Source organism: Erpetoichthys calabaricus, chromosome 1, assembly GCF_900747795.2.
Source record: "Erpetoichthys calabaricus chromosome 1, fErpCal1.3, whole genome shotgun sequence".
Taxonomy (NCBI): domain Eukaryota; kingdom Metazoa; phylum Chordata; class Cladistia; order Polypteriformes; family Polypteridae; genus Erpetoichthys; species Erpetoichthys calabaricus.
In genome coordinates this window covers 98686686-98708833 of record NC_041394.2, presented here as the reverse complement: position 1 = coordinate 98708833, position 22148 = coordinate 98686686, and the positions used below count along the sequence as shown (strand labels likewise).

The following is a 22148-nucleotide window of genomic DNA, read 5'->3' as shown; positions in this document are numbered from 1 at the left end:
TTATTACTATTCCACTCGTGCCTGTTTCATCTTACGTTGTCGAAACGGGCTCTTTGTCTAGTTAGGAAATAAAAAAAACCTGTACTTTTTAGGTTAAGAGAGGTGAGTACCTGCTATTGAATCCATAGAGAGCAAGACTAAGTGAATTCATGGTTCCTTTCTGCAGGAAATGTTACTGTTCTGATATTTATTTCTATTAATTTTATCTCAGGGAGGCAGAGGCACAGCAACAAAGGGGTTAGCACTGTTGCCTCACAACTCGGGTCCCATTTTTCGCCACAATAATCAACCCAGCATAGTTTGCAGATATTTCACTAGTCCTCAGGGACCCTTGCATTATTATAACCATTATAAACTCAAATCTAGTTTAGTCTTTCCTTCCTCATTGACTTCAATGCATTTGATTGAGTTCAACAAAGTGCTTAAACATTTCCATAAGTTTGCCAAACTCGTAAATTCACCAGGGTCCACTCATCACTATTAATGACATATTCTTATAGAAAGAGTATTATTCAGTTCTACTGATAAGGAGGCCTACTATTGAGTGAAATTACTGTTTAAGGAAATGATGAAGATGATGTTTTGAATGGAAAGTAAAGCATATGTATCTTATTGTGGTCAATCACTACTGACACAGTTACTTGCAATGTCTAAAAATATAATGATTTTAGTATATCCTGCAAGTAAACATATTCAAATATAGATATTTATATCAGTTTGAATCATACTTTAATTGTGCAGAAAAACAAACTGCATTTTATTGTAAGTAGTGACTTTAAATGTAAGGCTGATGTGGTGAAACTGTTATTAATATGACTTTATGCGGTTTATGTGAGTGCCTGCCTAAAAGTGACCAATTCCCAAGGAGCAAACTAACACATGTGGATCTTAAGAAAATGGAAAAGTAAAAGTTAAAGTAAAAAACACACAGGGTCACAAAACAAAAGGGAGAATAGTATGCAGAAAGCACAGGAATTGATAGAAATATTGTAAGCAAAATGTAATTTAAAAATAAAACAAGTCCTGCAATTCTAAAAAGTTCGGAAGAGCTGTTGGTCTAAGTTATGTTAATTTTTATAAAGGGAAAATGGTGCTTTGAGGAAAAAAAGGATATTGTCAGTCAAATAAAAAAAACAGAAAAAGAAATAAAATACTCAACCAGCTGTACAACCAGTCTGTTATGTTACTGGAGTGAGGCTGGGCAAAGTAAGAAAAGAAACATGGAAAAAAAATAAACGACGTTCACTTTTAAATAGTAATCTATACCATACACAGAAGCAACAAGGGTCACCCAAATTACTTGCATAAGACTGAATCTGAAGGTCTTTTCAGACAGCTGTTTTACTTCTAGAGGTCTAGCTCCAGAATGCCCCAGTTTTGTGTTTAAAAACATTACATGGCTACTGCTATTGCCATGAAAGCACATTAAAGCTGCAATCCCTGACTTTCAGAAGCTGCTCTTACAAGATAATTTAAGTTTCAAGATGCCAAGATGAAGTGAATTTAAACGTAATCCAAAGGGTTTTGCAGGATCACAGAAATTTATTCCACTTGGCCACACACCTGCTAGAAGACTGATTTTCGTCGCTACACTGGCAGTGCTCTTTTGTTCACAGAGCTGTATGAAAATATTAAAGATTCCTTACTTTAATCTCTGCCAAACAGACCAATAATGAGATCCAAGGAAAGCATCATTTGAAAAAAAAATTGAAATATTCTCTTATACAAGTGCAACAGCTCCAATAAATGAATACATCATCCATCCATCTTCCTAACCTGCTTATCCTGGGCAGCGTCATGAGCCAGCTGCAGCCTATCCCAGCAAGCACAGAGCACAAGGCAGGAACAATCCTTAAAATAAGAAAATATCACTAAAACTTTTGAACAAACTCTAAAAGGCATTTAGACATTGGACATTTATGCACAATACATACAGTCAAGTTTTTAAAAGATACTGAGACTTTCCAAAGATTTTTCAGGCATTGTACAAACAAAGAAACTAATGTTGTCTGAATGCAATTAATGTTGGTTTTCATCTTTTTGTATTAATTTTGTTACACAGAAATTATTTTTATTGTTATCTTTATATTTTGTCACAGTGTGTCATCAGCTTTTTCTTCATTCTGTGTTATTATTGCTATGACGCATGGCAGCCATGTTATTTAAGGCTGAGCTGTGAGTCAGATTTGCTCAAAAACAAAAGACTTTTCTTACGCAGTTTTACGTGAGAGAAGCACAGGCTTTTGACAATTTGCCCAACTTATGATTTTGAGTTTCTTCTACCGCTTTCCAGTTGAGATGTGTATCTTTTATCCTCCAGGGTAATGAGCCACTCTACTGTCTCACTTTATTTCTCTAAATGGCACTGCCCCTTGATGCACAGGCTTTTCATAAAGATTGCTTCTTTTTTAAGGAAAGATCTAAATAGTCATGCAGTCATGCCAATGATGTTACCAAGGATGAGGTGAGATAATGCCCCCAGGAAAAAAAAATCCTAATTACAAGTTAATTATTGGATTCTGGTGTGATTGAAAGTAAGTTTCGTACTTAAATATATACACAATTAGTTGGTACATAAGATTATTCCTTTAATATAGTCAGGAACGCAATGACCTTGAACAAAAGCAGCATCTCCCACCATTTACTGACATCCTGCCCTGCCTCCTCACACCAGCAATGCACCGTCATGGCAGTAATGGTGACCTGGCACATCAGCTTTTGCAGTATTTCATAACCTGGTATCAACAAAAAGTGTTTCTCTCACTTTCTCAGGGTCTTCAATCAATTGTTGCCTCTTGGTTAATACTTTTACATTTTTACTAAAGTACATCTTAGTTTTCGCCAGTTACTAGATGCTAAAAGGAACTATATAACATTAATGGCATTTTCACACTAAATTAATTTTTTTTGCTCTCTGGTGTGATTTCCCTGAAAGTCTGGTTCATTTAGGTAGATGTGGACATAGCAATTGTATTCAGGTGCAGATCAAAAGAACCAGACTGAGTCCCTTCAGAATGGGTGGTCTTGGTACGATACCAAGTGCACCCTGGTGCAGTTTGCATGAGCTATGAATGTGACCAATGGAACTAATCTAAGTACAAAAAATACTGTGTATTATGGGTAAAATTGTCCATGGTGTGGTAGACATGGTAAGCATTTGCTGTCGGCAATTATTGTATCCATGTATCTTGTATTCTTCTCTGATATTCCTTGTATTTTGTGGGTGATACCCCAAGAGGTAAACACCGCTAAATGACCACCCTGATATTTTTGTTCCTCTAAATAAATAATTTCAATTATAAAGATTATTATTTGACTTGTCTATGAGCTGGACATTTTATGATTTTCATCTATAATGAAGAACATTTTTGATGTTTTGGAACATGAAAGAATATTTTTAAATTTACAGCCAAAACCCCTTTAAGGTTTGTGCAGGCCAAAGCAGATCTGTAGATTTTTGGGCCAAGCTGCCTTAGGTGAGGCCTTTTATGGGCAGGTTAAGGAGGACCCTGATGTGTTTTATGGGTCTTTCAGAGGCCTCACACAATTTTGCTATTTTGAGTGCTTACTAAATCATGACACTCTCCTATGGTCTAAAGGTAGAATTGCTACAGTGGGCAACATAATCAATACAACTGCATGACTGGACTTTGGGAAAATGTAGTAGGGTCAACAATTCTCTTAACCAAAGGGAATTCGTAGATCTACCCTGCTTTGTGTAAGTCATACAGGCTGATGGAGGTAGGATTGTGGTGCTGTGCAGGGCTTGTCAGTGCTGACCAAATTGATTTTTACACATTTTATTGCTCTTTGAGATTGCTTACTATGCTTAGAAAGACTGCTTGCTTTAGACACATTAAACTGGTGGTCATGTGTGTTGTGAACTTGGGGTTTCTGAGCATTATTAGTTCGAAAAACTGACTCAAAATGCAGGGGAAAATACATCAAACCCCAGCTAGTCACAAAAGGGACAAACACAGTTTCATTATACATAAAGATTTCATTTTTACAAAAACTGCTCCATGGCACAGAAACAATGCCTTCAGAGCACAGCCCCAATACAAAATGGTAGAAAACTAGGGCAAAAGGTCACATAAAATCAAAAATATTCCAAAAAAAGCATAAGGCACAGGAGAACTCATCAACCACCTAGGACATTCAATGAACCACAAGGGACTGTAGGTGTCCTCAGCCTTTATGAGGGCTGAGGGCACTCTGCCACAAAACTTAAGGTGCATAAAAATACATATAAATATAGAGAAACTTAAAAAATAAAAAATGAGCAAAACAGACATTTGAAACCCAGTGAAAGGGAGAACCCTGGCTGGAGCATAACAAGGTGGTTATGGTGGGCTCACCCTTTTTACAGAGTCGTCTGTGACCAGCACTGAAGCTGCTCATTTAAATATGGAATACCAGCTCATACTGCAGCTGACTCAGCAAATATGTCATTCTCAGGGTGATTCAAAAGTCATATCGCTACAGTGGTATGGGGAATGGCTTCTTAACACACATTAGGCCTGTAAATACCAGTTGAGTGTTCTTTGAATGCCATACTAAACAATTTTTGCTGACCATGTACATCCCTTTACAGCCAGATGCTAATCTTTATCAGCGGAATATTTGAAAGAGAATAATGCACTATGTCACAAAGCATTCATCACCTAAAGACAGTTTCACAAATATGGCAGTGACTTCAGTGTACTCCAATGGCCTGCACGGTCTTAAAATGTTAATTTAATAGAGCAGCTTTGGCATGAAGTGAAACATGAGGTACACAGCATAAGTGTGTCATAAGTGTGTAGAACTAGCTCTGCTTCTGCCCATGCATATTTAGTTTAGAATTTTGCAAATACTAATATTAAGTTTGTCTGCAGTATTAAGTCGTACTATTATTTTACATACACTCTACAAATGTCACCATCTACTACTCATCTGCGCTAACTTGGCTACTAAGATGAAATACAACCACTGCAAAAATGGTGTCAATGATAAATAGAACATCAAATTGGACTTGAAATGCTTTTACATAACAAGGTGATTGCTGAAAATGTTATCATCTACAAAGTAAGACCTGGGTACATTCTAAGAGCCTTTCAATGGTTGAGGAATGCTGATAAGACATAAGAGTGACATTCATGTCTTATATCACAGAGCTTTATTCTTATTACAGCCATTTGGTTGAGCAATAACATATAAGGACCTGTGAAAACAGATGGGGATTTCATGATATGACAATAATTAATAACTATACATATAACACAGTTGTAGACAAATTGAACAATGTGTACTGAGCAGCAATAATTCAGATAACACTAATGGTTGTGGAATGTTATTAGACATGTCTGACTGTTTACAATATATCTTTCAGGTGCTTGTTCAGGCCTTGTCTCTATATGTGTATGTGGCTGTATGTTGGAACCTCTGAATTTTGGTATCTTCATATGCATTTTGTAATATCTCCTACTATGCTTTTTCTGCTGCTTGTCGCTCATCTGTGCCACCCAATCCTCCCGTCTCACCTTCTCTGCTGTGCTGCTTCTCTGCTACTATCAGATAAGTATTGCTCTCTACTATGATAAAATACTCTTGTGACAAACTCCTTCATATTAAACAGTTTGTCCAGAGCAAATGGTCAGACTGGAATATCCTAAAAGACAATGGCATTGTGAGGCGCCCGAAATATTTACATCTCGGGTCAGATCGCCACCACAGCCGGGCTGCGAATGAAAAGTTCACCGGCAGCATTTGCTCAGAAATATGCCATCCCACTCATGGCTTTGGAAGAAGGAGTGTCAGTGTGCCAAATCTGCAATATGTTGAAATAAACTCTGGTCATGGATCTGCGCGAACCCACATCGGCTAATATTGCACTGTTTAACTCAAGATCTCTTAATGGCAAAGCACTGGTACTATCAGAATTCATTACAGACTCAAACCCTGACTTGCTATGCTTAACAGAAACTTGGCAAAAACCAAATGATTTTACATCTGTGACCCTGCCCGGATACATTCTCTTCACGGGGCCTTGCAGCTCAAGACAAGGCGGAGGAGTCGCAGTAATTGCTAAATCGAACTTAAACATCAAAAGAATCCCCATTGACCACTTATTGTTGTCTATCGTCCCCTGAAATACAATGCATCTTTTTTATCTGACCTAACTGAATTATTAACCCACTTAAGTTCACTTTCCCAGAGAGTCATTCTTCTTGGCAATTTCAACATCCATATTGACATTACTACATGTAAACTGAGAAATTAATTCCTGTCCTTACTGGACTGTTTTGACTTGGTGTTGATGTTGATTTTCCCACCCACTCTGGTGGTCATATACTGGACGTGATCTGCACATCTGGATTATCTGTCGGCAACACAGTGATTTGGGACTCTCTGACCATAAAGCAGTGCTTTTCACTGTCTTATTACCTCTCCCTTCTCTTACATGTAAACGTCAAATTTCTTTCAGAAACCTTAAAAATATCTGTCCCTCTGTTCTTGCTGGATCAATTTCTGATCTTTTTCTGTCATCACCTATTCCATCAACACTAGATAGTCTTGTTGACCACTATAACTCAGCCCTTCATTCAGCACTAGATAAAACAGCTCATTTAAGTGTTCAGCTCCATGGTATAATTCAGAGCTATGATCTATGAAAGAAACTGGCCGACACCTTGTGAGAATGTCACATAAGACTGGCCTCATTGTTCATATCCAGGCTTTCTCTGACCATCAAAGTGCCTACAGGGATGTGCTAACTGCAGTCAAGAACACATATTATGGCAGAATAATAGAAAGTGGACATGAAAACCCAAGGGTTTTGTTTTCTGTAGTTAATAAATTACTTCAACCTGCATCTGGCCCAATTACCTACTCTACTGAAGTCTGTGAAAAATTCCTCCACTTTTTCCGCAATAAAATTAAGGATCTAAATAATTCAACTAACATAAATCCATCATCCATTTATATCCTTCCCTGTCTTCCCACTCCATCCAGCTACTTTTCTAAATTTTCACCAGTCACATCGGCATTTGTTAATGACCTGCTTTGTAAGATGAGGCTGACTACTTGTGTACTGGACCCCATCCCCACCACACTTCTTAAATCCTGCCTTCATGCCATAATCCCGACTGTTATCACATGACAATAATCAATACATCCCTCGACACTGGGTTTGTGCCAGCCACCTTTAAAATCACTTCTGTCACCCCCATGTTAAAAAAGTCTGGTCTTGATGGTGACGATCTTAACAATTTTTGGCCTATTTCCCACTTACCTTTTCTGTCAAAAGTTCTTGAGCGTGTTGTAGCCTCCCAGCTCACCAATTACTTAACTTCTAATAATTTGATGGACCCTTTCAGTCTGGTTGCAGGGCATAGCACAGCTGTGAAACTGCTCTGCTACGGGTAACCAATGATTTGCTAATGGCAGCAGACTCTGGACAAATCAGCATATTAATTCTGTTAGACCTCAGTGCAGCATTTGACACTGTCAGACATGACATCCTACGGTCCAGAATGGAGAACATGCTGGGTATCTCTGGCACAGCCCTCCAGTGGTTCAAGTCCTATCTGACTGATAGGCAAGAGTTTGTTAGTTTTGGCAACAGCAGATCCAGCACAGCGCCAGTCACACAAGGAGTTCCTCAGGGCTCTGTCCTCGGCCCTCTTCTCTTCTGTATTTATATGCTTCCCCTTGGTCATATTATTTGTAGCTGGGTTATCATTTTTAAGCAGATGATACTCAACTCTATTTCAATGTCAAAAGTGTAACTTCATCAGAGTTTTCTCAGCTCACAACTTGCCTCAGTGAAATTAAAACCTGGATGGAGCAGAACTCTTTAAAATTAATTTGCAGCAAAACTGAACTCCTGCAAATTGGCACTAAAGCGCTACTTAAGAAAATGAGCTCCTTTTCAGTCACTCATGACGGTGATCTCATCACACCTTCTTCTGATGCAAGGAATCTTGGTGTCATTTTTGATTCCTCCCTTTCTTATTCCACCCACATAAAACACATTAAGAAACTTTCTTACTTTCGCCTCCGTAACATATCCCATGTTTGCTCATTCCTCTCCTTTTCTAATGCTGAGAAACTTGTCCATGCTTTTATCACATCCCGCATTTTATCACATTATCACTGGTGTACAAAAAATTTTTTTTGTTTGCTACTGGGAACTTCAAAGCAGCTCTTTATAAAGTTTTTTACAGTGATTTCATATATGAAATCAGAATTAAGCTAGCACATCAGGTTTTTGAAATACACATCATTGACATTTTGACACTTTTGAATATCAATATAATATATCAACACAATATCTGAAGTTTGGACTGTGTCCCACCAAAATTGTTTTGATGTGTTTATTCTGAAAACAAACCAGAAGACGATACCAGAGACACGTTAAAGCATATTTATGTCAATTTACCTCAATATAAAAGTGTGGTCAGTGTGCCCAAAAATGTTGGAGGCACTCGCTTTTGTACTTGTACTGCACATTCGTCTCTCTTTGCAAAAACTAACAGTAGTTGCCCATCATGCTTGGAGTGAATTTTCCCCAATACAGTAATCCCTCGCTACTTCGCGGTTCACTTATCGCGGATTCACGACTTCGCGGTTTTTTAAACATAGTACATGTAGTAGTATTTCCTAGTCTAAGAACAACAAAACAAGTTCGGCGACTACGTGAGTTGTAGCACGGGCTGTGATTGTCACATGGGAGGGAGACGACAAGTCACAGCTTTCCGCTTTCTAATCGGGCCTGTGATTGGGAAGTAGGCATCAGCCAAAGCATCAAAGTACCTCCCCTTGTTATTCGCTTCAAGCTTTCTCGCTGAGCGGTTTACTTTACAGTGTGCAGTGTGTGATTTTTTTGTGGATTACTGTATGTTGAACTTCGCTTCAATTTTCACCCCCTGCAATGGCTCCCAAATGTGCTCCTTCTTCCAAGGCTGGTGCTGAGCCTAAGCGACAACGAACAATGATGACGATCGCTGAGAAGGTGAAACTTCTGGATATGTTGAAGGAAGGGAGAACGTACGCGGCTGTGGCCCGCCAATATGGCGTGAACGAATCCACCGTTCGTTACATCAAGAAGGAAGAGGCGAACATTAGGAAGACGGCTATCATCACCTTTCAAAAGTCGGCGAAGAGAGTGGTTACGGCTCGTAATAAAACAATCGTCCGTATGGAATCTGCTTTGGCCGTATGGATAGCCGACTGCCGAAAGAAGAACATAACATTAGATTCGAACATTATCCAAACAAAGGCTAAGAGCCTGTACGAGACCTTTGCCGCTAAGGAACCAGAAGACGACAGTGGCGACCGCGATGAAGAGGAAGAAGATCCGCAGCCAGGGACCTCCAGTGATTCACCACGTAAGAAACGGCAATTTTCTGCTAGCAAAGGGTGGTTTGCAAAGTTTCAGAAACGCTACGGCTTAAAAAGCGTTTCCCTGCAAGGCGAGGCTGCTTCGGCTGACACGATTGCTGCTGAAACTTATGTGAATGAAACGTTCAAGAAGATTACCTCCGAAGGTGGATATCGGCCCGAACAAGTTTTTAATATGGATGAGACGGGCTTGTTTTGGAAGAGAATGCCATCGCGAACTTTCCTGTTCAAAGAGGAAGCAAAAGCCTCTGGCTTTAAAGCATACAAGGATCGTGTGACCCTCGTGATGTGTGGCAATGCTGCTGGATTTTTGTTAAAGCCAGGGTTTATTTACAAGTCAAAAAACCCAAGGATTTTAAAAAACAAAAACAAGAATCTGCTTCCCGTACATTGGATGCACAATGCAAAAGCCTGGATGACGAAGATGCTGACCTCCGACTGGTTCCACCAGTGTTTTATCCCGCAAGTGAAGGCGTATCTAGCAGAGAAGGGCATGCCATTCAAAGTCCTTCTTATTATGGATAACGCTGGTGGTCACGCTACTGATCTGTCTTATTCAGGGGTACAGATTGAGTTCCTGCCGCCCAATACGACGTCACTAATTCAGCCTATGGATCAGGGGGTTATCAGGGCATTCAAGACCCTATACACGAGGAATGCCTTAGCGAACCTGGTTTCTTCCGTGGATGCCGCCCAAGAAGATGACGATTTCAACTTGAAGGCATACTGGCGGCAGTACACAATTGCTACGTGCCTCCAAAATATCCAGAAGGCATTACAAGAGATGAAGCCTGCCACCGTTAGCGCCAGCTGGAAGAAGTTGTGGCCCGAGGTTGTTTACGAAGACAAAGGATTTACACTTGCCGAAATCCAACACTCGGCAGTACAGAAAGCTGTGCAGTTGGCTGCGATCATTGGAGGTGAGGGCTTTGCAGACATGACTGCGGATGACGTCAACGAGCTACTAGACTGCCACTCCCAGCCGCTAACTGAAGAAGACCTCGAAGAGTTGATAAAGTCGGCGAGTGAAGAAGAAGAAGAAGAAGAGCAGCAAGAAACAGAAGAAGTTGTCTCCCCAACTGGCTTGACTTTGGAACAGCTCGCTGAGATCTGCAGACTGGCTAAGGATCTGCAAGAGCGGTCACAGGAATGGGACGACGATATGGTTCGATCGGTCCAATTTTGCAACAAGATCGACGACGTCATGACCGGCTACAAGCTGCTCTTCAACCAGAAAAAGAAGCAGCGGTAGCAACTGCCGATCACAATGTTTTTTCAGCCTCGCAAAAAAGAGCCAGTTCCTACAACTACGGATACACCTTCGGAAACCGTGGAGGCGATGCCCCAGGAAATGGCACCGCCGTCTGAAGAGACGTAAAATATAGTCATCGGCTGCGCAGTAAAAGTCACCATCATCCTTCATCGTCATCATTTTTACTGCGCAGCATATTCATCACCATCATCACGCGGTAAGTGTAAACTTATCTACCGATTTCATATTGCTATTATATTATTGCTATTGCTATCATATTATCTACCGATTTCATATTGCTATTATATTATTGGTATTGCTATCATATTATCTACCAATTTCATATTGCTTAGCAGTTGTCCCTGTTATTAATAGAGTAAAGGGTGGGTTGTAAACAATACAGGGAGGGTTTAAAAACGTCCAAATACACGTTAAATAATTAAATAAATATGGTGTCCCTACTTCGCGGAAATTCAGTTATCGCGGTCGGCCTTGGAACCTATCTCCCGCGATAAGTGAGGGATTACTGTATCAGTTTTCCATCACCTTTATATCTTGATGAAATCTTTCCCTATACTCATTGCTGACATTGCCCAAAATTGGTGGAGAAGTCAAGAAGAGAATGTAACAAATGCATCTTCAGTGACATTCTGGCTCCCATAAGCTGATACGCTTTCAGCAGGTTCTCCACATGCTCAAAATTATTCTCTGCTCTGTGACTGCCAAGAAAATTCTGGACAACACGTACGAATGCTTCCCATGCTGCTGATTCAGCTGGCTTCAGTTTCCTTTTGAACTCATCATCAAGCATCAGTTAACAGATTTCAGGAACAACAAAAACACCTTCCTTAATTGTAGCTTCACTTTTCTCAAGACCAAACTTATTTCTTAAATGCAAAGAAGCATCGCTGTTTCTGTCCATCGCCTTGACAAAATTTTCAAAGTAATGGTGAATCTAACGAACAAAATGTCCTGAAATGCAATATTATGTTTAACAGTAAAACCTTTACCTACTGCACCATCATGTCTGAGTTGTGTCATTATGCTTTAGAGTCATATAAGACCTGGTAATCAGTAACAAATATTTTTTCTGCTAATTAAAAATTAATAATTTTTAAATTAATAATTTTTAAATAAAATTAATAATGACAAGGTAAACAACTCACAGCTGTTAGTAATGTGTGGCAAAATCATTTATCTCAATGGCATCCCTAGTGGAATTACCAGTATTTATCAAAATGGTTATCTGCCTTTACCGTCCAGTCACACGAGTTGTCCAAGACCTGGAACATCATAACTAAAAAATGTGACGTGCTGGATGAAAACGTTTTTCAGATTTGGAGTCAGTAAGTGAAACCTGTTAATGTAAAGGTGAAAGACTCCCAGTAGCAAAATGCTTGTTGACCAGTGTTATTGTAACTTGCTGCTGGCAGGTGCCCCTTCTAATCTTATATCACAGCTCCATTTGATTCAAAACTCTTCTGCAAGAGTCCTTACATGAACCAGCAACAGTGAACACATCACACCCATCCTGCTTCGCCTTCATTGGCTCCCTGTGTCTTACAGGATTGAATATAAAATTCTATTAATAACCTACAAAGCTTTAAATGGCCTTCCGCCGGACTACATCAGTGACCTCCTAAATCACTATGTGCCTGTCCGCCTACTAAGGTCCTCTGATTCTGGTAATCTTGTTATGCCCTACGCTAACCTGCACTCTATGGGTGACAGGGCCTTCAGCTCCATAGCACCCTGACTTTGGAATGACATCCCGAAATTAATTAGATGAGCTGACTCCATTCATTCTTTTAAAAAACAACTTAAAACTCATCTATTTAGGAAGGCTTTTAACTTAACATTCTGCCCTTTCTTTCAGTTTATCTCTGTGTCCAGGTGCTCAGGATAATTTGTGTGTCTGTTATATCACAAATTAGGTTATTTGTTAGGTTTTTCTTTTAGTATTGAATTTAGTATTTTACTCTGGTTTATTGTTCTTTATTCTATTTAAAGCTTTGTTATCTGTTTCATTGTTCTATTCAGGAAAACATATCCAATGTTACATATACCCTGCTAAGACTGTGAAGTGCCTTGAGCATGGGAAGGGTGCTATATAAATAAAATGTATTATTATTATTATTATTATATTTGCCTTTTTTGTTTATGGCTTTTCTTTTCACCTTGTTATTGGTAATTATCTTCAATATAATATGGAGTCATAGGGATGGCATTTTATATGAAATCAGGACAATCAGATGCTACTGCAATTAGGACTGCAGTTACTGGAGAGAATTATAAAAGACCCCTTTTTGTCCCAGATTCTCACTGTGGCATTAAGCTATGGTCCCCTTCTCTCTTGAATGAGATCTGAGTGTGTCAACAGATATGTGTTATTTAGTTTAGGCTTTTTGGTATTTTGACTTTGGCTATTTAAGGCTTTAGTTATTGTTGATCTTTGGTTTCGTGCTCTGCAGTTCTTAATAAAATAATAGTATCGCTGATTCCAGTGGTTTGATGTTTTTCCTTAGTCTCTAGGTATTAGCATTGGATTTTGATTTGACTTTTTAAATAAATGTTTATTTGTTTATTATTTCCTATTTGTTTTCTGATTGGCTAGTTTTGTTTAAAAGTTTTTATGTTTCCTTCTTTCACTTGTTCGATATAAAGTTTACTTGCTGTTGTTTTTAGTTCACAAGTAAAACACACAATTATAACTGACATTATAAAAGACATCAGAAGTCCTGTTCACTCTATAATTTGGTTTTAGTGTGCAGTGTGAGATAACGTGCCATCTTTTATGAACAAAGCAAAATTACGTAGCAGATTGTCTGTTTCTGATAAATCTACCTTACCCTCATGGAAATCACCTTTAGAAATTCCCCAAAGCTTTTGTTTAACCACCCACAGAGTTTGTTTATGTAATCATCACTTTTGTTTGCTTCACTATCACAGGAACTAGAATCTACTGTATAATGCAGTCAGTGTCATTACTGAAGAACAGTAGCTGCTACAACACGACAATTTGGTTTGTTCTTCATGTACCTTTTATGCTCTGACGTATTCAGCTCTCCTGCTGCCGCAAATGCTACCTAAGAGCCACCTTCCATCACTCCCTGCAGTTCACTGGAGATGCGTAACTTTAGGAATGACAGTATGTGTCTGGCAGGCAGTGGAAGAGTTATTTTAGGGATGATGAAAAATGGCTCCCAATAGGCTCTGCTTAAAAAGTAACTACTTTGTTTCTGCGATAGTTTTGCTCACCAATTTACCTAAAACCAAAGCACTCACATGACCTGCCCAAGTCTTCCCAGGGTGCTAGACTCAATGTGTTCTTTGAGTCAATTCACAGAAGTCTTATAATTTGGTCAGCCTTTCCTCACTTATGACAGTGTCTTTGTTTTTTGTGAATTTTGTCATTTTCCCCCACTTCCTTGTCTATTATTTTATCATAATATTTATAGTTTTGTCTCTTTCCTCAATTCCTTGTAATTGGGGCGTGCAGGTGTAAACTGTGTATTGTTCCTGTTTGCTTCATTTCTGTGCTGGGGCATTGCCTTCTGTTTGAGTTGTTTGGCTTTCATTCATGGATTTTATTTTTGTAAGTGTTTGGTTGCTTTTTACATCTCCGCTCTTGTTTGAGGTTCTTCTCTTTGGATTTAGCATTTCGATTTGGATGTTTTTTATTTGTTTCTTTTGAAGCTACTTTATATATTTGACTTATTAATCTTTTGTAAATAAATGTATCAATATTAAGAAACCGTGTTTTGGTTGTTTGGGCCATGGGGTTTCCACAGTTCCCCTCTCCTTTGAGAACTATAGGCATTTTTGCTGTAATGCCCAGGTCAAAAAATCAATGCAAGTGTCAGAACCAACAGAAATCAAAGTCAAGAAGAACTTTAGAGAGTTAAAAAAAACAGAGAAGCAAAACAATGTAAATATTTCAAAATTTTGAAAGGTTTTGATATCTGTGTAGTCACATGAGGAAGTATTCCATTCGATGGCCTTTTATCCCATTATACTGTGGTAGACAGTACTATGATCTCTATGAATATGCTAACTCCAGGACGGTGCTGGCAACAGAAATCAACAACAGAGCCATTGAAAGGACAAAATGGTGACACTGATAAAACAGCCCAAATCAAAAGCATAACCAAAAGTACTAATCAAGAATAAATGATGCCAATAGATTCTCTGGAGCAAGAAAGCCACAATATAGACAAAAGTTGACACAGAGAACACTAGGCAAGATGCAAAAAGTATTCAAAATAGGACACCCGGACGTTTTTTTCAGTTGCAGACCCAAACCTTCCTTAATTTTTCTCTAAAACTACTTCTACTCAATGTTAAAGTCCTGCTTTGAAAAGAAAGCTGTTATGGTACAGGCAGGTTTTCATCCGAATCTCATCTGTCTCTTCTTTTTATTTCTTTAATTTTATTTTTCTTTTTGCAATCTTTGGTAAATTTGTGTTTTTGTTTTCTACTTATTTGTATTTTGTTAAAAAATGTTTTGCATTTCTATTTAGCTAGTATGTGTCATATCCCTTGTCATTTGTGTGGTGAGCTAGCTATGAGACCGTTATCTAACGTATTTTAAGGTACTGGTTAACACAGTATTAGTGCCGTGACATTAGTTTCTAATTCTGTTGTTTGTCTCCTATTTTTATTTCACAAGTATTTTTTGTTTGGATTCTCCGGTTTTTGGAATTATTTTTATCATAACAATTTTAAAAATATGGACTTTGTTCAGGAATATCCTTTAGAACCTATTTTGACTTTTGTTCCATTTGCATTTTGTATTAATTCAATAAATTCTTTAAGCATAAAGAATAATTGTTTTTGTTAATGAAGGCCAGGGGTTTTGCAAAGTTCTCCTCTTCCTTTCTAAGATTTTTAATTATTGAAATGTTTGCCTGTTTTTTGTTGAACTAGTGCAGGCCAAAAGCCTGCTTATAGATATTGGGGTTAAGGCTCATCTTGCCGATAGGCCACACAGAGACTTGAGGCCTGAATTTTTAAAATAAGTCTGGGTCTTAAGATTGTGGAACACAGTAGAGCAAAATAAATACATGTATACTATTGTAGTAAACCTCTGTCTGCTGAACAATTCTATATATTTATAAAATCATCATTTTATAAAGAAGCTACAGCACAGCCTGGGTGATTGTCCTCATAAATTAACCAAAAACAGGAGGAGAACCTTACTGATCTGCCTGGAAACAGGCCTCATCCCAGTTACCCTGGCCTCAAACTTATAAAAGGCTTGCACTGGTCCAAAATGAGGCTCATGCTTTTAAAAGGTCGAGACAATTTTACATTTTCAAAATACACAAAAAGAGTGGATGACCATAAACCTCTTGCTTCAAAGGACAAAGACAAGACAATGTTCTTTAAATTCAAAGTATTTATTAAATAACCAAAAAATGAAAGAAAAAAACAAGAAAAAGTGCAATAATAAGACCAAGTGATTGTCTAAAAGGAAACAAGTCAAAATCTGTAATTCATTATACAGTATCCAAAGACAGAGCAAAAATCCATAACAATCCAGAAATATCTGAGAATACTTACAGTGAAATACATTCCACTACAATCAATGAACATCTGAGCAATAGTAGTGGGTGATTAAAAATATATATATATACTGTATGTATATATTTTTTTAACAACTGCTTTCAGTGAATCATATGAATGGATTCACAAGTTCAAACAAATCAATTCAATGGACCATTAAAGTACATGCGTCTCCTGCATGATGTCATCTGCATCTTTCAATTTGCGGATGCTGGTAGATTTTTAAAGCATATGTGCAAGAACCACCTGGGGAACCACTTGAACCACGAGGCTGAACTCACTTAATGTTTTGAGTTCAAACTATATCAATATAGGAGAATGAGAACTCTGTCACTGATGATTCTCTCAATCATAATACAAGTATAAAACAGTAAAAACACATTTATATTAACATGTATTAATTGTTTTGTTGTGTACCATTCATTGCTTGAATTGTTTCAAACCGAATATATAAATAATTATATAAACAATATTAAAACTAATTCATTTATTCCGTTTGTACATTGAACAAATTAGTCACACAAAACTGAATGTTATAAAAATATCCTAATTTCTAAGAAATACAGTGGAACCTCGGTTCACGACCATAATTCGTTCCAAACCTCTGGTCGTAAACCGATTTGGTCGTGAACCGAAGCAATTTCCCCCATAGGATTGTATGTAAATACAATTAATCCGTTCCAGACTGTACGAACTGTATGTAAATGTATTTTTTTAAAGCTTTTTAAGCACAAATATAGTTAATTACACCATAGAATGCACAGTGTAATAGTAAACTAATGTATAAACATTGAATAACACTGACACAAACACCCAGGCTCCCTGCTCAGCTGCACAGGCAGGCTCTCTCTCACTCTCTCAGCAGCAGGCGAGCCCCCCTCCCCCCTCTCCTCTCAGCTGCATGCGCAGGCTCTTGCTCTCTTTCTCTCAGCAGCACGTGAGCCCCCCAAGCCCCCCCCCCCCAACCTCTCTCTGTGACAATGCAGCAGTTCGTGCTATAGCCTTGCAATCCAATCGCCGTATGAAACACTTTTTAAATGAGTTTTAAGCACAGGGGAAAAAAGAACATTTGAACAAATCCGAACTTTATTTAAAAAACCAACCACAAGCAACCAAGAAAGTAACATTTACAGGAGTTTGTGCTATAGCCTTGCAACCAATCGCTGTACAAACACATTTTTTAATGAGTTTTAAACACAGGGGAAAAAAAGGAACATTTGAAAAATCTGTAATACAAAAACTAACCATAAACCACCAAGAAAACTAACCTTGCATGAGTTGAGGTCTGGCATGAAGTGAGGAGAAAATGGGTGGACAGGAGGTTACAGTTTTGAGGGAGAGTCTGGCTCCGGGATGGAGGGATGTTTTCCTTCAGGTGTTTTCTCTCTTGTGATTTCTTGGGTTTCTGGTGTTTTTAGCTGTTTAGCTGGTGGGAGCGAAAGGCTCGTGCAGCCATTCCAAAAACAAAGTCCTTGTGACCCAACCCTTCGTGTTTGCCCTCCACATCACTGGCAGTCTGGCTTTGTTTACATTGTGCTACTTGAAAGCACGAGGGTTCTCAAATTGGTAAATGAGTAAACTGGTAGTTTTTCCACCTCTTCCAGCACTTGAGGCATCTGCCTGGTTAACGCTTGTAACTCCTTTTGCAACATCAGCTGCTTTAATAGATTCTTTCTGCTTTAGAATAGTCGAAATTGTAGACTTTGACTTCTTGTACTCGACAGCAAGATCAGTAACATGAACGCCACGCTCATACTTTTCAATAATTTCTTTCTTTACTTCGATTTCAATTTTCTGCAAAACTTTCTTCTCACCACTCTTCACTTGCTTAGTAGCCATGGTTAACTGCAAAAGCACACGAAATACTGTAGAGCACAAAGAGTTCACAGGTAAAGCACGCACGCCTGACTGAGAACAATAAACAGGGAGAGGCTGAACACGTGCTTAAATACAGTAATCAGCGCGTACGAACCGGAAGGGAAATGAAATAGAGCACAAAGAGTTCACAGCGAAAGCACGCACGCACGTGCAAGCACGCACGTCTGACCAAGAACAATGCAACACGTGTGGAAATCATCAGCGCGCACAAACCAAAAGGGAAACTGGCTTGTTCGTATACCGAGTGTGTGGTCGTGAACCGAGGCAAAAGTTTGGCGAACTTTTTGGTCGTAAACCGAGTTGTATGTGTACCGAGACGTTCGTGAACCGAGGTTCCACTGTACTTGCATTCATCTTTACATTAGTGTACACTTTTTTTTTTACTGCTTATTGACTGAATGGGCATGTTTAATGAACTGAATTACTGAATTCGGACTGAAGCATTCCTCAAGAACAAGTCCTGTGATTTTCATTCATATGATCTGCAAATTGAATCATTTCCCAAGAATGAGTTGCACAATTCTCATTCACATTCTTTATAGAACATTCTTGTATTTTAATTATGCATTTTAACTGTGTAGTCATGTTTGTTTACTGAAACAGGACACTGTCATATGAATTATGAGATGTCAAATATGTAATTAATTATATATACTGTAATAAGTTCCACACAACATTAAAAGAGGTTTGGGGGAAGCCACCCATATACTTGAATTTGGCGGCCAAATTAAAAAAAGTTCTGGATAAATAATACAGGTTTTCAGTACAGAAAAAGAAAAATATATACAGGCAAACATGGTGGTTTTATAGTGGAAAATGAGAAATGATGTCATCAGACAGAAACTAGAAGTGACTTCATCGGGGCCGGATGAAGTGACGTGGCCGGAACCGGAAGTTACAGTATGTATGGAGGAACACTAAAAAAACTGACGGTGGCAGTCCTTCCAAATCCACCTTACCCAGTGATACTTGGGAGAGATTGGTCTAATAGTAAAAGCAGTTTCACTCTGTCCACTTCTAATCAAAGATTGGGTATATTAATGGACAGAAAAAATACGTCCCATGCTGCCTCTACGGCATGTACAGAGCTGGCTGAGATGCAGCTCCGCTGAGTGACATGGAGACTCCTGGACCATCACACTATGGGACATCATCACCCAGTGCAGTGGTGAAACGGGAAGAAACCACACCACTTGAGGTTGCTGCAGATCCTCTCTCTCAGTTGCTCTTTCAGTTTAAGCAGACACCAGCTTCATTTAAAAGGGAACAATGGAATGATGATTCCCTTAAATTTGCTAAAAATGCAGTAGTTCTGGTGAATGGCCATCGCAGACTACATCCCATGTCACAAGGTCCACACTTTGTGTTTAAAAACGAACTTCTGTATTGGGTAGCCGAACATGAGGGGAAGGTGAGGTCACTGTTGTTAGTCCCACGAACTTACCGGAGGCAGGTTTGTGAGCTAGCCCACACTCATCTCCTAGGTGCCCATCTGAGCACCGAAAAAACCTTGGGGCGGATCAAGCTCAGATTCTGTTGGCCGGGAATAAACAAGGAGGTTCGCCGTTTTTGCACATCTTGTCTGGAGTGTCAATTATGGCAAATTCCTAGGTGGGACCGTGCTCCTCTAGTTCCCATTCTTCTTACTGATGTCCTATTCGAATGGATCGGGGTCGATCTAGCAGGTTCCCTAGAACCCTCGGCTTGAGATCACAAATATATATTGGTCCTGGTAGATTATGCTACCCGATTTCTCGAAGCTGTTCCTTTGCGCTCAGCTACCACCAAAGCTATCGCACAAGAATTACTAGTCTTTGCACAAGTCAGTATCCCTAAGGAAGTCCTGACACACCAAGGGACACCTTTTAACTCAGGCACTTTCAAGGAATTTGCCAAGTTACTTAAAATAAAGCATTTAAAGTCCTCGATATATCATCCTCAAAACGATGGTCTAGTGGAGTGGTTCAATCAAACCCTCAAACAAATGCTCTGTAAGGTGGTCAACAAGGATGGGAGGAACCAGGATCAGCTCCTCCTCCTTGTCCTTTTTGCCTATAGGGAAGTCCCACAAGCCTTCACAGGGTTCTCCCCCATTTGAATTATTATATGGTTGACAACCACGGGGGATTTTGGATATTCTAAAAGAAGGCTGGGAATAAGAGGCACTTCCCTCCACAAACATTCTAGAATATATTGCGCAGTTACGCGATAGATTGGGAAAAATTAGACTTATATTAAAAACACACATGGAAAAGACAAGCTTGTGCTTGGTCCCCTCAATCCACAACCCACACCCCAAACTCGGCCACTCAGGTTCGGTACTGGGCTGGAGTTCAGTTTTTAGGTCTGGTTCCTGATTCTTCCTGGAGTCTTACTTCCTGACGACTACGCCACTGTAATAAGTTCCACACACCACTGCCACATATCCTTAAATTTGGCTGCCAAATGAAAAAAAGTTGTGGTTCAATGATACTGGCTTTCAGTCCAAAACAAGAACAATGTAAACAAACAAACATGGTGGTTTTATAGTGGGAAATGGGAAAAGATGTCCTCAGGGCCGGGACCAGAAGTGACGTGGCCAGAGGTGACGTGGCCGGAACTGGATGTGGCATCCTCGGGCCCGGAACCTGAAATGACATCTTTGGCTCTGAACCGGAAGTGATTTCATTAGACCCAAGCGGAATTTCCGTGATTGGTCTGTCAATGAAACTCCGCCATACCCTGGTTTGGTAAGGAATTACCATCTTTTGAGCCTTTTAGCTGCCTTCTATGCACATGTGTTGTATATATATTCAAATTAATATATGAATTATTAATTTGTATATTTGTGATGTGGTCAGAGGGGAAGGACTTTCCATATGAGCTAGCCTTGATCCTATTGATTAATCAAATTAATCATAAGAATTGATTCACTTAATTGGGTGTTTTGAAAGAATCGAATCAATATGACCAGCACTGAGTGACTCATCTCCTCAAGGTCAAAGTAAAGATAGAAGTGGCATCATGGAGGCCCTGCCACCATGTACTTAAAAGACCACAGACACAATATGTAAACAAGTAAACATTTACATAAACAGATAGTAACAAACTGCGGTGGGTTGGCACCATGCCCAGGATTGTTTCCTGCCTTGTGCCCTGTGTTGGCTGGGATTCGCTCCAGCAGACCCCCGTGACCCTGTGTTCGGATTCAGCGGGTTGGAAAATGGATGGATGGATGGATAGTAACAAAAATTACATGAATATCACACATAAAAAATAATATTTCAAAAACAACAAAAATAATGATAACAACAAAAATAAACATAAGCTAAGCAACAGCCAATGGCTGTGACATAGCACATTGCTGTTCAGTATGCAAAATTGACTTTATTTTTAACTATACCTTGTGTAATTTGTTAAAAAATCCAGGCTTTTGGGGACTCACTATGACACACATACCAGTTTCACATCATAAAAAATTTAAAGATCAGCCAATAATTATCAACATTAAATTTAGCTGCTTTAATATACACTTGTGGTTTCCCTCTTCCTCGTACACTCTCTGTGCATCTTAATGTAGACACAAAATTTATAGGAATAATTTTTGCAGTTTTGAATCCAAGAATTCATAAAAGGGCTGCTTGCAAAGATGAAAATTAATGTATGTGATTACTTCAAGCTGTAAAAATTTTTGAACAGCACCATTATTTACTAGCACCCTGTCTTTTAATTGATCTCCCTGACTTTACCCCACATTAATCATCTCACTTGTTCATTTATTTTCTTTATTAACAGTAGACGGTATTAACTCTCCATGGGGAGTGTTGCTCTAATATGGTCATATTAAAAAGCAAATTGATGCACACTGATTGTGAAACAGGCCAGGAGAAAACTTCCAGCTTCCATCTTTCTCTTTTTGCTAGGATGATTCATCCCTGACTAGCACCAACAGATCCACTCCATATTCATAGTCTTGAAATTACTATTAATAATGAATGGAACAGTTTAAAATAGTTCTCAGGGCTCATCTGATGGGGGAGCTATGTAGGAGAAGAATGGGCATCTCAGCCAGGAAAGAGCATCAGTTTTT

General features: G+C 39.0%; 1 protein-coding gene across 1 annotated transcript in view; it reads left to right on the top strand.

Moving 5' to 3' along the window:
* Positions 1–10636, top strand: part of LOC127526693 (tigger transposable element-derived protein 1-like) — a 134338-nt gene extending 123702 nt beyond the window's left edge. The window contains exon 2 of the mRNA XM_051922858.1: positions 10419–10636. Within this exon, the coding sequence (XP_051778818.1) occupies positions 10419–10636 (218 nt within the window). The remainder of the gene's footprint in view (positions 1–10418) is intronic.
* Positions 10637–22148: the final 11512 nt, after the last annotated feature.